Source organism: Eretmochelys imbricata, chromosome 14 (assembly GCF_965152235.1).
Source record: "Eretmochelys imbricata isolate rEreImb1 chromosome 14, rEreImb1.hap1, whole genome shotgun sequence".
Classification (NCBI taxonomy): domain Eukaryota; kingdom Metazoa; phylum Chordata; order Testudines; family Cheloniidae; genus Eretmochelys; species Eretmochelys imbricata.
Window position 1 is genome coordinate 55,965,459 of NC_135585.1, and position 11,065 is coordinate 55,976,523.

Here is an 11,065-nt window from a genome sequence, read left to right on the forward strand (position 1 = left end):
TCTACGTCCCAGAGTACAGCCCACCTGACCCCCATCATGTGGGACCCACATCCTCGGTTCCTCACTGTCCAGCCTGGCACCCGGCTGTGCGAAAACACGTGTGAATGGGCCCAGCTCCCCGCGTGACCCAGCTTGCTGTGTGTAACTGACAGCAATAGGAATAGAACCCAGGAGTCCTGACTCTCAACCCCCTGCTCTAACCCACTGAACCCCACTCCCCTCCCAGAGCTGGGACAGAACCCAGGAGTCCTGGTTCCTTCCTTAGCCCTTCTACCAAACTCCCTTAACTCCCGGTATAACCCGGGGCTCCTGGACCGACTGCACCTGGGCTGGGCTAACACAGGCTGCCGTGGGCTCGGCTCAGACCGACCAGATTTTAAATAAAGATCAAAAATGTCCCCAAAATCCACTTTATGGCTATTAGCAAAGCGGCAGAGCGAGATCGGGGGCGGCCGGGCTGTGGACACACACGGGGCGGGGGCTATACAGGGACTGGGCCCTTCCCACACAGACCCCGCGCTGGGCCCTTGGACCCGGGGGAGCCGCACACGGGTGCCATGGGGCCTTTAGCCGGGCGCTGGGGCTGCCCCACCCCCAGCCATGGGCCTGATCCCATCCCACAGGGACCCCATTGACCGGGAATGGCCGAATCTGGCCCAAAGCTTTCTGGGTAATGGCTGGAGGGGCTTTACCTGGGGTGACTGACAGCAGCCTCTGGCCAACAGGGGCCGGGCTCGGGGCCCAATCCAGCGCCCACTGGAGTCAAGAGAAACCTTCCCCACGATGGCAATGGGGTTTGGATCAGCCCCGTGGGCCCTGCTGCCCCCTGACGAGGGGCGATCCCCATTCCCAGCCCCATGGGGCAGCAGCCCTCTCCCTGGATAGGTGCCCCCTCCCAAGCCCGGCAGCGGGGTGGGTGAGGGAAGTCCGAGGGGCCGGCTCCCCGGTGAGTCTCTAGCGGGTTGGCTTGTCCCGGTTACGGGGTCGGGGTACAGCAGCTGGCACCAACGGGCACGGAGCAGGGACGCTGGGGACAGCGGGGGGGCAGTACGAGTGGGTCTCACGAAGGCACCTGGGGGATTCAGGGGCCCGGCTCCTCCCCGCGTTTATCTGAAAGGCAAAGAGGGTCAGTTACCAGGAGCTCTGGGCCCTGACGCGTTCCCCAGCACCCCCAGGGAGTCTCCCATTGGCACAGGGGGTGCTGGCTGGCTGGGGGGTCACAGCAGGTGGTGGTGGGGAGTCTTCCCAGTGGGTGCTGGGTGGGGAGTGGTTATGGCTGGCTGTGGGGGACACAGAGGGTGGGGGCTTGTTAGAGAGCTTATTCCTTCACTCCCACTTCCCTGGTCCTTCTCGCATGAACAGAGAGCAACAAGACCCAAAGTTAGCTAAAATGATAAACATACACCTAAATTCTTAAAGTATAGGCCTTTACAGACAGGCCTGAAAATCTATATCCTAACAGGGGTCTCCCCGGGGAGTGCTGTGTGGGCCCAGGGGCTGCGGGTGCAGCGGGTGCCCTCCCCGGGCAGCGGCTACTCACAAGGGGCCCCGCGGGTTGCGGGCGGCGTTCATCTTCATGCCCTTGATGATGAGGATGGTGCCCGCGATGATGCCGATGATGCCCACGGCCAGGCCCAGGGCGCACATCAGGGTCTCGGTGGTCTCGGAGACGGGGGTGGGCACCTGGGCTTCTGGAGAGAGGGGGAGAGGGACAGGGCACGGAGTGAGGGGAGCTGTTCCCACCCCTCCCTCCCAGAGCCAGGAGAGAACCCAGGCGTCCTGGCTCCCAGCCCTGGGCCCCACGGGGTTCCCGGGCATCCCAGCCTTACCCCAGTGCTTCGTGAAGGGCTCGGGCAGCCCCCCATGCTCCACCTGGCAGTTGTAGAAGTCGCCCTGGCTGGGGAGGAAGGGCAGGTAGGAGAACTTGCGGAAGGCATAGTCCTGGTGGGGGTAGAAGTCGGTCTCGTAGACGCCCCCCGTCACCTCCTGCCCGTTCTTCAGCCACGTCACGCTGAGCACGGGCGGGAAGAACTTGTCCACGAAGCAGATCAGGACGTTGGGCTCCCCCAGCTCCACGGGGCCTTTGGGGAACACGGTCACCTCAGGGGGCACTGGGGAGACAGGGATTAGTGGGTCCCATTGCCTGCCCCTGAGACAGCCACTCACTGCCCTGGGGCTGGGTCGGAGCCAGCACCCCCTAGAGGGGAAAGGCCCCGTGCCCCATTCCCTGCCCCCCTGAGCCAGCCAGTCCCTGGTACTCACGCTCCAGCTCAGGGGTCTCTCCCCAGGACTGTGGGGGCATCACTGGGGCCGTCCCAGCTCCCTGCCCTGACGGCTCATGCGGCACCAGGGGCCGGCGAGAGAATCCCACAGGGGCAGGGCCTGGGGCTGGGCAGGGTCAAGGAACAGCCCTTGGCAAAGAGATGCCCTGGGCCACCAGCCTGGAGGGTGTGAACTGCCCGGGCCCCCTGCCCTGCACAGCCCTGGCCCGGCTGACTGGCTCCCTGAAGCCCTGCAGGGGCTGAGAGGGGAGCTTACGGGGGGCTTGCACTGGGTATGCATGAGGCAGGAAGGGTCCCACCGTTCTCGGCCCGTGTGTGGTTGGTGCTCTTGATCAGGATCTCCAGGTTCTGCTTGTCCACGGCGATGTTGGCCAGGCCGCCCTGCGCCTCGTAGCTGGCGAACCTGGTGAATTCAGGCAGGCGCCAGACGGCCTCCTTCCTCTCCAGGTCCACATGCAAGATCTCGTCCTGGTCGAACTCGAACATGAACTCCCCGGACTCCCGCTGGGATCGGTCCGTGCGTTGGTAGAACTCCACCTGGGAGAACACGTGATCCGCTGCGGGGAGACGGGCGTCCCCATCAGCACCCATGCCAGCCCCTCCCCGGGATACTGGGTCTCTGATCTCTTCCCCTGCGGCCACACTGGCACTGGGACGCCCCGGTGTGGGGGGAAAGTGGGTGCAGGGAGCCCAGTGACCCCTGGTATCGTGCTGGGGCATTGGGGTCAGGGCTCCCTGGAGGGGCCAGCGCCCCCCACTGTGCTCCCCCTTCTGCTCACTTCAATCCCATGCAAGCAGGGGCCGGGCCTGTCCCACTTCGCGTGTGAAGAGGGACGTGACCCCAGCCCACAGTGGTGTAGGGGGGAAGTTGGACGTCATTAGTGCCGGACATTTCATTCTCCCGTCTCTGTGGGGGGCTCATTCTGCATCCTGGCATCACCATGACCTGGTTCTCGGGGCAATTTCAATCCCTGGCCCCCGACACTCACAGCCCGGGGCCAGTCACTAGGAGCCCGGGAACTCCCCAGCCAGAGACATTAAAGCTGCGCTGGGGGGGTCAGACACATGCCGGGAGGGGGAGGGGTCTGGCTCGGGGCTGAGGTTGGGATTGCCCAGGGCCCAAGGGAGTTGGGCACCTACATCCTAGGGAGTTGTTCACTGATCCCAGCTCGCCTGGCAGGATCTCACAGAGCGACTGCAAAGGAGGGGACCCGCCACCACTAGTCAAGGAGAGAGTCTGCCCCACAGAGCGCCCCCCTGCCGTGGGTCTGAGCCCTGGGGGTTGGGGGACAATGGGGCCAGGCCGGGGAGCAGGGCCAGGGGCTCCCTGCTCTGCACAGACGCACTCAGTGCTCGGCAGGGTCTGGCCCTGGAGCGGTTCTTTGGAGAGCACTATTCTATCCCCCCTGTGCCTGATGCCCCCCTGGGGGGATCAGCCCCTGAGTCCCTGTGGGGGAGGGGCTGCACCCCTAGGGCAGGGCTGTGTTGTACCCAAACCACAGGGACTTCCCCACGATCCCTCTGGTGCCCCTTCACCAGCCTCCCCCCCCCCTCCTGACATGGGAGCGAGACCCTCCTCCCTGCAGCCCCCACCCTGCCCAGATCAGCCCCTGACCCCTCCCTGCCCACCCCGTCCCCTCCCTACTATGGGACGAGATCCTCCTCCCTGCAGCTCCCCCAAATCTGGCTCACCATAGTATCCCATCAACCCCCCCACATTGTCCCCTCCCTGGGGGTGGGAGTCGGGCGCTATGGGGGTCAAGCTACCCCCCCAGGCCCAGGCGTCACAGCCCCCGCCCCGCCCATACCTCTCACCGCCCCGGTGCCCGGCAGGGCCAGCAGGGTGAGCAGGGCCAGCTGGGCCATGGGGACGCCCCGTCCTGCGCCCATCTCCTCTCCCCGGACACTGGGCTGGGCGTGGGGCCGGCAGTGCTAGGGGGCCGGAGGGCACGTGTCACACCCTGAGGGGGGCAGGGCTGGGGGGCAGCACCCGGCATTGGCCAGGGGAGCCCGCCCCAGGGTCCCGCACCCAATGGCAGAAATTCCTGCGCGAACCAGGCTGTTACCGGGCAGAGCAGCAGGGCTGAGCCTCGCCGAGAGGAGACGGAGAAATTCAGTGTTCCCGGCTCTCAGGATTGTGTCACGAGTCTCAGGATAATTCTTGTGTTTTCCTAAAGCCCCAGCTCCTGGAGTCACGTGGGTCTGGGACGATTCCAGCCTCGATCTTAGAGACAAAGTGAGTGTCCAGCCCTTGGGGCTGCGGGGAGAGCTTCAAACTGTGACCCCCGGGCACCCGAGGGGCTCAAAGAGCAGAAGGCAAATAAACCCCACAGCTGGTATTTGTACATCGTCGCAGGATTTTAAAGCATTTGGGGCTGACAACACTGCACATTCCTGGCCAGATGCCTGCTCCTGGTGTGGACACGGCGCCTCCAGTGGGGGGTTGTCCCTGATGTGGACACAGCGCCGCTGGGGGAGGGGCGGGGGGGTTGTCCCTGATGTGGACATGGCGCCGCTGGGGGAGGGGCGGGGGGGTTGTCCCTGATGTGGATGCACCGCCACCGGGGGGGGGAGGGGGGTTGTCCCCAGTGTGGACACGGCGCCACTGGGTGGGGTCTCCCCAGACGGTGCTCACGCCCCCCCCCAGGCACCCTGCTCTGCAGCACGGCTGGGTGCAGATGGGGGACTTGGCCGGCCCAGCTCTCCACTGAGGGGGGTAACACCCCTGAGCCACAGAGATCTGATGGGACAAGTGTAGACCAGGCCACACACGGGGTTTGGGGCATCATCCATTGAAGACTGGGACACGGGACCATCACCCATGAGGCCCCAGGGCGGGGACGGACTGGCTGAGGAGGTGAGGACGGGGACATGGGGCCTTTCCCCTCTGCTGGCACCGGCTCCGACCTGCTGTTAGTGACCAAACCCCCTCCCCCCGGGGTCTGTCCTGGGCCCTGTGTGGCACGTTGGTCCCTGTCCCCTGCCCAAACCCACCCCCCCACACATGGCACCAACTCACACCCCCCCCCGGTTAATGTGCTGGGTGTTCACACTGCCCCCTGCAGGAGGGGCTGGGCACTGGAGGGGCCAGAGAAGGGCTGGCCCAGCAGTTGGGGGGCTGGCCTGGGACCCAGGAGCCCTGGGGTCATTCCCGGCTCTGACACAGACTGTGTGTGACCCTGGGCCAGTCACTGACTTCTCTGGGCCTCCCTCCCCAGCTGGGCATTGGGGACAATGGCCCTGCCCCACGGGGGGGGGGGGGGTGTATGCGCGCAGCAGAGAGGGGGAGGGGGTCAGAGACAGGGGGGCCAGAGAAGCCGCTTAGGGAGACCGATGGTGGGAGCAGCTGGGAGGCCGAGCTGTGCCTGACCCATGGAGACTGAGCCCCCTGCTCTGGTGGGGTGCCTGGGGGGCAGAGCTCAGGCCCATGGAGGTGGGGGAAGCTCAGAACTTCTGCCTGTGGGGCCAGCCCCGAACCTTCCACTGGGCCTAAATTTATCCACAACCAGAGACACACACCCCCCCCGCCCCCCCACAGACCCGGCCTGCCCCAGCCAGCAGCAGAGGGTCGAGGCACCAGGGGAAGGGGACGGAGGGTCCCAGGGTTGTTGCTGGGGGCCCTGCTCTGGCGGGGGCTGGTCCCTGGCCTGGCCCCGCTCTCCAGCTGCCCCGGGGCCATGGCAGGCGCCGGGCGAGTCCTGCAGCCCGACCCCAGACCCTGCTCTGCCCCCTACGAGGGAGAAGTATGGAACCAAGCCCTGCTGGGGCCGGCTCTGCCTGGCGACGGATGATGCTGCCCAGACTCGATGCTGCCTGGCCCCTGGGCTGGGGGTGCCCAATCTCCAGGGCCGTGGGCAGCATCCTGGGGCTGGTGCTCGGAGCTGGACAGAGAAGGTCTCAGGCTGGGGGGTCCTGACAACTTTCCAGATCTCTCCCTCCTGAGCCGCGATGGGGGCGGGTTGGATCCTGGGGGCCGGGAGCCGCTGGGCTGGGGCTCTGCTGGTGACACTGACGGTGCTGAGAACCCACCTGGCTCATTGCACGGAGCCTGAAGGTGAGTAAAGACCCCAGCGCCCCGGGGAGCCCCGTCCTGGGCAGGCGCTGGGCGTATCTGGGGGTGGGGGGGTGTCAGACCCCAGCGCCCCGGGGAGCCCCGTCCTGGGCAGGCGCTGGGCGTATCTGGGGGTGGGGGGGTGTCAGACCCCAGCGCCCCGGGGAGCCCCGTCCTGGGCAGGCGCTGGGCGTATCTGGGGGTGGGGGGGTGTCAGACCCCAGCGCCCCGGGGAGCCCCGTCCTGGGCAGGCGCTGGGCGTATCTGGGGGTGGGGGGGTGTCAGACCCCAGCGCCCCGGGGAGCCCCGTCCTGCCTGTGCCGGTGCCCCCCCCGCTCAGTGTCTCTGCCCCTGTCACAGTCTCGGCCCTAAGGCCCCCCCCGGTCAGTGTTACTGTCACTCCCCTCCCCCCACACGGCCCTGCCCGCCGCCGGGCTCCCCTGGGCGTGGGCGGGGTTCAGGGCGGGGGGGCTCCGGGGGCTCGGGCTGTTCCCCCCCCGCTGGGCTCCGAGCCCGGGGGCAGCAGGGGTGGGGCAGGGTCCCTGAGCCCAGCCCGTCCCCCCCCAGGGCGGTTCGTGTACCAGACGAACTCGGAGTGTCACTTCACCAACGGCACCGAGCGGGTCCGGTTCCTGGAGCTGTTCGCCTACGGCCGGCAGCAGTTCCTGCACTTCGACAGCGAGCTGGGGGTGTACGTGGCGGACACGGAGCTGGGCCGGGGCACAGCCGAGTATTGGAACAAGGACCCGGCGATCCTGGCGGAGCGGCGTGGGGAGGTGGACCGGTTCTGCCGGCACAACTACGGGGTGGCTGAGCCGTTCACCATCGACCGGAGAGGTGAGTGGGGGGGTGAGCGCTGGGGGGGTGAGCGCGGGAGACACGGCGGCGGGGGGGGCTCAGCTGCTCCTGCGCTGGGGGGCGGCAGGGAGAGGGGCGGGGCCAGGGCACGGGGTCACGGGCCGGGGGCGGGGCCGAGAGAGCAGGGGGCGGGGTCACAGCCAGGGGGCGGGGCACAGAGAGCAGGGGGCGGGGTCAAGGCCAGGGGGCGGGGTCACCCAGCGGCAGCTGCGGGAGGGAAGCCGGGTCTAGGAGCGGCCCAGACCGTGTCCCCGCATCTGGCTGTGGCGCCCCCTGTCGGCAGGGCCGAGAGCCCCAGACCCCGGGTCCGTCTCTGGGGGGCTGTGGCTGGCCCGCCCCCCGCCCCTCTAAGGGGTCCAGCCCCCAGCGCCCCCCCACCGATCCCCCTCGGGACAGGCGGCTGCAGCTCCTATCCCCCCCTTCCTGGGCTGGGAGGGGGCGTGGCAATGGGGCAGAACTTTCCCCTCCCCCCAGCCCCACCCCTCCCCCCTCAGGGTACCCCTGGCTAAGGGGTGGGGGCAGCCCCTGGTCCCTAGCTGAGACCCCGTCTCCCGGGGCCCCAAGGGTCAGACCGTCCCCAGCTCTGTCCCCATGGAGGTGACGGGACGCGACTCCCCTCGGGCCCTTCCTGCCGGAGCCTGCCCAGGGCAACGGGGGGCAGGAGAGAACCAGCCAGGGGCGATAGTTGGGGGGCTGAGCCTTTCCCAGGGGCAGGGGAGCACCTCTTCCTCCTGAGCACCCTGCCATCTCCAGCCCCTTTCCCAACCCCCTCTCCTCTCTCCCCCCAGTTCAGCCCGAGGTGACAGTTTTTCCCACAAAATCGGGGTCCCAGCCCCACCCCCACCTGCTGGTTTGCTCGGTGACGGGGTTTTACCCCGGGGGGATCGAGATCAAGTGGTTCAAGAACGGGCAGGAGCAGACGGCCGGGGTGGTGTCCACGGAGCTGCTCCAGAACGGAGACTGGACCTTCCAGATCCTGGTGATGCTGGAGATGAGCCCCCGGCGTGGGGACGTCTACACCTGCCAGGTGGAGCACATCAGCCTGCGGGATCCCCTCAGCGTGCACTGGGGTAAGAGCCTCTGGGTGTGGGGCAACCCCTGAGCCTGCAGGGGCAGCCCTCGCTCTGTGGAGCCCCCAGGGGATGGGCCTGGGGCAGAGCGCTCACACGAGCCCTGCTAACCCAAATCTATCAACCTGGGCTGGGAGCTCACTTCCACGGGCTCCAAAATGCTGTGTAGACACAACCTGAGTGGGGCAGTGATGCAGTGGGGGAGGAGAAAAGTCTCCATATTAATGACTGGTCTGGAGAAGGGAGATGAGGAGCGTCTGTTCTCCCTGTGTCACAGCACAAGGACAAGGGGACGCTCAGTGGAATGGAAAAGGGGCAAATTCACACCTGATAAAAGGAAAGACATTTCCACACACTGTGTAATTAGCCTGTGGAACTCACTGCCACAGGATATAACTGAGCTCGAGCAAGGTTCACACAGAGACGGGCTATATCTGTGTCCCACAGACTATCCAGGGCTAGACTCAGAGCTGTCCGTTGGGTAGGACGAATTAGGGGAACCGCTCCGTGCCCTGCGGGCCGGTGCGATTAGCTGGCACAGTTGGTCCCAAAAGAGACGAATCTGTAACTTCAGCCCGGGCCCCGAACCCCCCTAGGGTTGGCCCTGACTAGACTAGTTCATGATGACAATGGGCAGGGATATCCGACTCTGCTGCAGGGCCTGAGCCGATCTCTGATAATCACAGACCAGGAGGAGCCCTGATGGGGGGCAGATTGTCCCACAGCTGATCCTGCAGGCACTGGCCCCTGGCTTTGCTCCGGCTGGTGCTGGTCACTGGCGCAGATGGGAGCCCGGCCCAGAGGCCCCTGACCCGGCCCGTTCCATGTCCCTGTTTCAGAGGCACAGTCTGACTCCGCCAGGAGCAAGATGCTGACGGGCGTCGGGGGCTTCGTGCTGGGGCTGATCTTCCTGGCGCCGGGACTCCTCATCTACCTGAAGAATAAGAAAGGTGAATGGCTCTGGGCAGGGACGGGGCACAGGGTGTCTCTGGGGGGGATGTGGGGCTGGCGAGGGGCTCAGGGGAATCTGGGGGCTGGAGGGGGCTGGGTTCCTAGTGAGGAGTGTTCCATACCATGGGGCAGGGATTTACAGTAATAATGGGGGAGGGAGGGTAACCCCAGGTCTGGGGATTAGACGGGGGCTGGGGTCCTAGTGAGGGATGTTCCATGCCGTGGGGTAGGGGCTGGAGCTTTGACCCCCAGGATCTGGCTCCCCCTGCCCACGGCTCTGACCATGTTTCTCTTTGTTTTTCAGGGCGCCCCGTTCCCCAACCTGCAGGTAATTTCAATCCCCCTCCCCCGTTAAACCTGCCTCCCCCCACACTGACCACAGGCTGCCTGGGACACCCGTGGGGCGGCTGCTTCTGCCCCTCGGCCCATGACACCCGCCCGGCTCAGCCCCGGGGCAGCTGGGCAATGGGGCGTTGGCACCACGGAGGAGGAGTCTGCAGCTCCCTCGGTCCCCGTTCAGGCCGATCCCCGAGCTGCTCCCAGGGGCAGAGGGTCCTGAGTCCTGCAGAGCATCGCCCAGCCCTGCGGCTGCCGGGCAGAGTCCCTGGGGGCGCCCTGGGGCCTGGCAGAGAAAATCCCCCGTCCCTCCCGCTAGCCCCACAGCCAGGGGCTGATTTCTCTCCCCTCTCCCTGCAGGGCTCCTGAGTTAGATCCTGGGCGTCGGACCCCCCGGCCGGCAGGAGTTTCCGTCCGTCTCTCCCAGCCCCTCGCCCAGCCCGGAGAATGCAGAATCTGGGGCCGGTCCCTTCCCTTCCCCGTCTGCTCCCCACGCTCTGCCCGGCTCCAGCCCACGCTGCCCCGACCTGGGGACCTGTCCCTGCCCCTCAGTCCCCGCAGGGCCCTGGGGCGACCCTGTCACGCTGTCGAGTGGCTCACGAGTGTGGGTACCAATCTCAGGGCACAGTTAGTACCCGGGGCACCAACCCCAAATTGGCTGAGTTCTGTCCTGAGATTTCACCAACGTATCGGGTGTGAACTCCGCAGGCCCTGTAACAGCGTCACCGCGGAGCCACAGACAGTCCCCTTGGGCTCTCCCATCTGTCTGGGCACCCCGGCCAGCCTGCCTTTGTGATCGATCGATCGTCCCTTCCCCCACAAATCACAGCGATATTCGGGTCTCTCCCTGTCCCAAAGGACCAGTCGCTTTCCCCAGGTCAGTAGCGCCTTCGGTCCCACTCCACAGACAACGCTTGTAGCCAATCCTGCAATAACCTCAGTAAAGACTTGTTAACGGAGACCAAGCACTGGGATTTCTTTACAAGGTTACAGCAGGTCCCACACACACACCAGGGAGTTACAGCCCTCGGGGCCCAAAGGTCGCAGGAACTCCTGTCAGAAGCAAGCGCTGTGTCTGCTGTGGGGCTGACTGGGGCACAGCCAGGGGATCGGGTGCCTGGTCATTCCTGCCCCTTCCCATCCACGCCGCGCCCAGCGAGGGATTTCTCCTGCACGGGGGTTTTCATGCCCTTCCTGCCCATGTTCAAGCTGGTGGGACGAGCGCTCCTGCACCTCTCCCTTTCATGGGAGTGTGGGGTGGGGCTCAACCAAGTCCTGTGTCCACGGGGCGGCTCTGAGAGGGGGGTGATTCCTGGGGGAGGCTGCGGGTTTGTTCCCAGGCTGGATGGGCTCCTTGCGCAGGGATGGGGAGAGCGGGGAGGGGGCCCCCAAATCCCTTTCCCAGGGGAGAGGCAGCTGGAGAGATGCTCCTGTCCCAAGCCCGGGCTGCAGGGACCAGCCTGACACCCCGAGCCCCGGGGGCTCAGCAGTGGGGCAGCAGGGCTGGGGAGCAGCTC

The 11,065-nt window shown here is 66.3% G+C and overlaps 2 protein-coding genes across 4 annotated transcripts; one reads left to right on the forward strand and one right to left on the reverse strand.

Moving 5' to 3' along the window:
- Positions 1 to 396: 396 nt before the first annotated feature.
- Positions 397 to 6,997, reverse strand: LOC144275057 (HLA class II histocompatibility antigen, DR alpha chain-like). Of its 3 annotated transcripts, XM_077834163.1 has the most exons (6): positions 6,915 to 6,997; positions 4,349 to 4,506; positions 2,582 to 2,839; positions 1,830 to 2,111; positions 1,541 to 1,691; positions 397 to 1,110 (listed from the first exon to the last, which is right to left on the reverse strand). In XM_077834163.1, the coding sequence occupies exons 3-6, from the start codon at positions 2,766 to 2,768 to the stop codon at positions 1,107 to 1,109; spliced, it is 624 nt and encodes a 207-aa protein (XP_077690289.1). In that variant the 5' UTR covers positions 2,769 to 2,839; positions 4,349 to 4,506; positions 6,915 to 6,997; the 3' UTR covers positions 397 to 1,106. The 3 variants fall into 3 exon arrangements, with proteins under 3 accessions (XP_077690289.1, XP_077690287.1, XP_077690288.1); XM_077834161.1 differs by lacking the exons at positions 4,349 to 4,506; positions 6,915 to 6,997 and adding an exon at positions 4,091 to 4,196; XM_077834162.1 differs by lacking the exons at positions 397 to 1,110; positions 4,349 to 4,506; positions 6,915 to 6,997 and adding an exon at positions 4,091 to 4,196 and having other exon boundaries at positions 1,537 to 1,691.
- On the forward strand, positions 6,171 to 10,509 carry LOC144275055 (H-2 class II histocompatibility antigen, E-S beta chain-like). Its single transcript, XM_077834158.1, has 6 exons — positions 6,171 to 6,336; positions 6,901 to 7,170; positions 7,980 to 8,261; positions 9,101 to 9,211; positions 9,517 to 9,540; positions 9,909 to 10,509. The coding sequence occupies exons 1-6, from the start codon at positions 6,231 to 6,233 to the stop codon at positions 9,920 to 9,922; spliced, it is 807 nt and encodes a 268-aa protein (XP_077690284.1). The 5' UTR covers positions 6,171 to 6,230; the 3' UTR covers positions 9,923 to 10,509.
- Positions 10,510 to 11,065: the final 556 nt, after the last annotated feature.

What these genes read in the sequence shown, in the direction of transcription:
- LOC144275057 (XM_077834161.1), bottom strand. Translation starts at nt 4,172, where the DNA reads ATGGGCGCAGGACGGGGCGTCCCCATGGCCCAGCTGGCCCTGCTCACC. An exon ending in GGGCACCGGGGCGGTGAGAG is followed by an intron (nt 2,840 to 4,090) that starts GTATGGGCGGGG and finishes GTCTCCCCGCAG; the next exon opens with CGGATCACGTGTTCTCCCAG. An exon ending in CCACACACGGGCCGAGAACG is followed by an intron (nt 2,112 to 2,581) that starts GTGGGACCCTTC and finishes CTGTCTCCCCAG; the next exon opens with TGCCCCCTGAGGTGACCGTG.
- LOC144275055 (XM_077834158.1), top strand. Translation starts at nt 6,231, where the DNA reads ATGGGGGCGGGTTGGATCCTGGGGGCCGGGAGCCGCTGGGCTGGGGCT. An exon ending in GTTCACCATCGACCGGAGAG is followed by an intron (nt 7,171 to 7,979) that starts GTGAGTGGGGGG and finishes CTCTCCCCCCAG; the next exon opens with TTCAGCCCGAGGTGACAGTT. An exon ending in CTACCTGAAGAATAAGAAAG is followed by an intron (nt 9,212 to 9,516) that starts GTGAATGGCTCT and finishes TTTGTTTTTCAG; the next exon opens with GGCGCCCCGTTCCCCAACCT.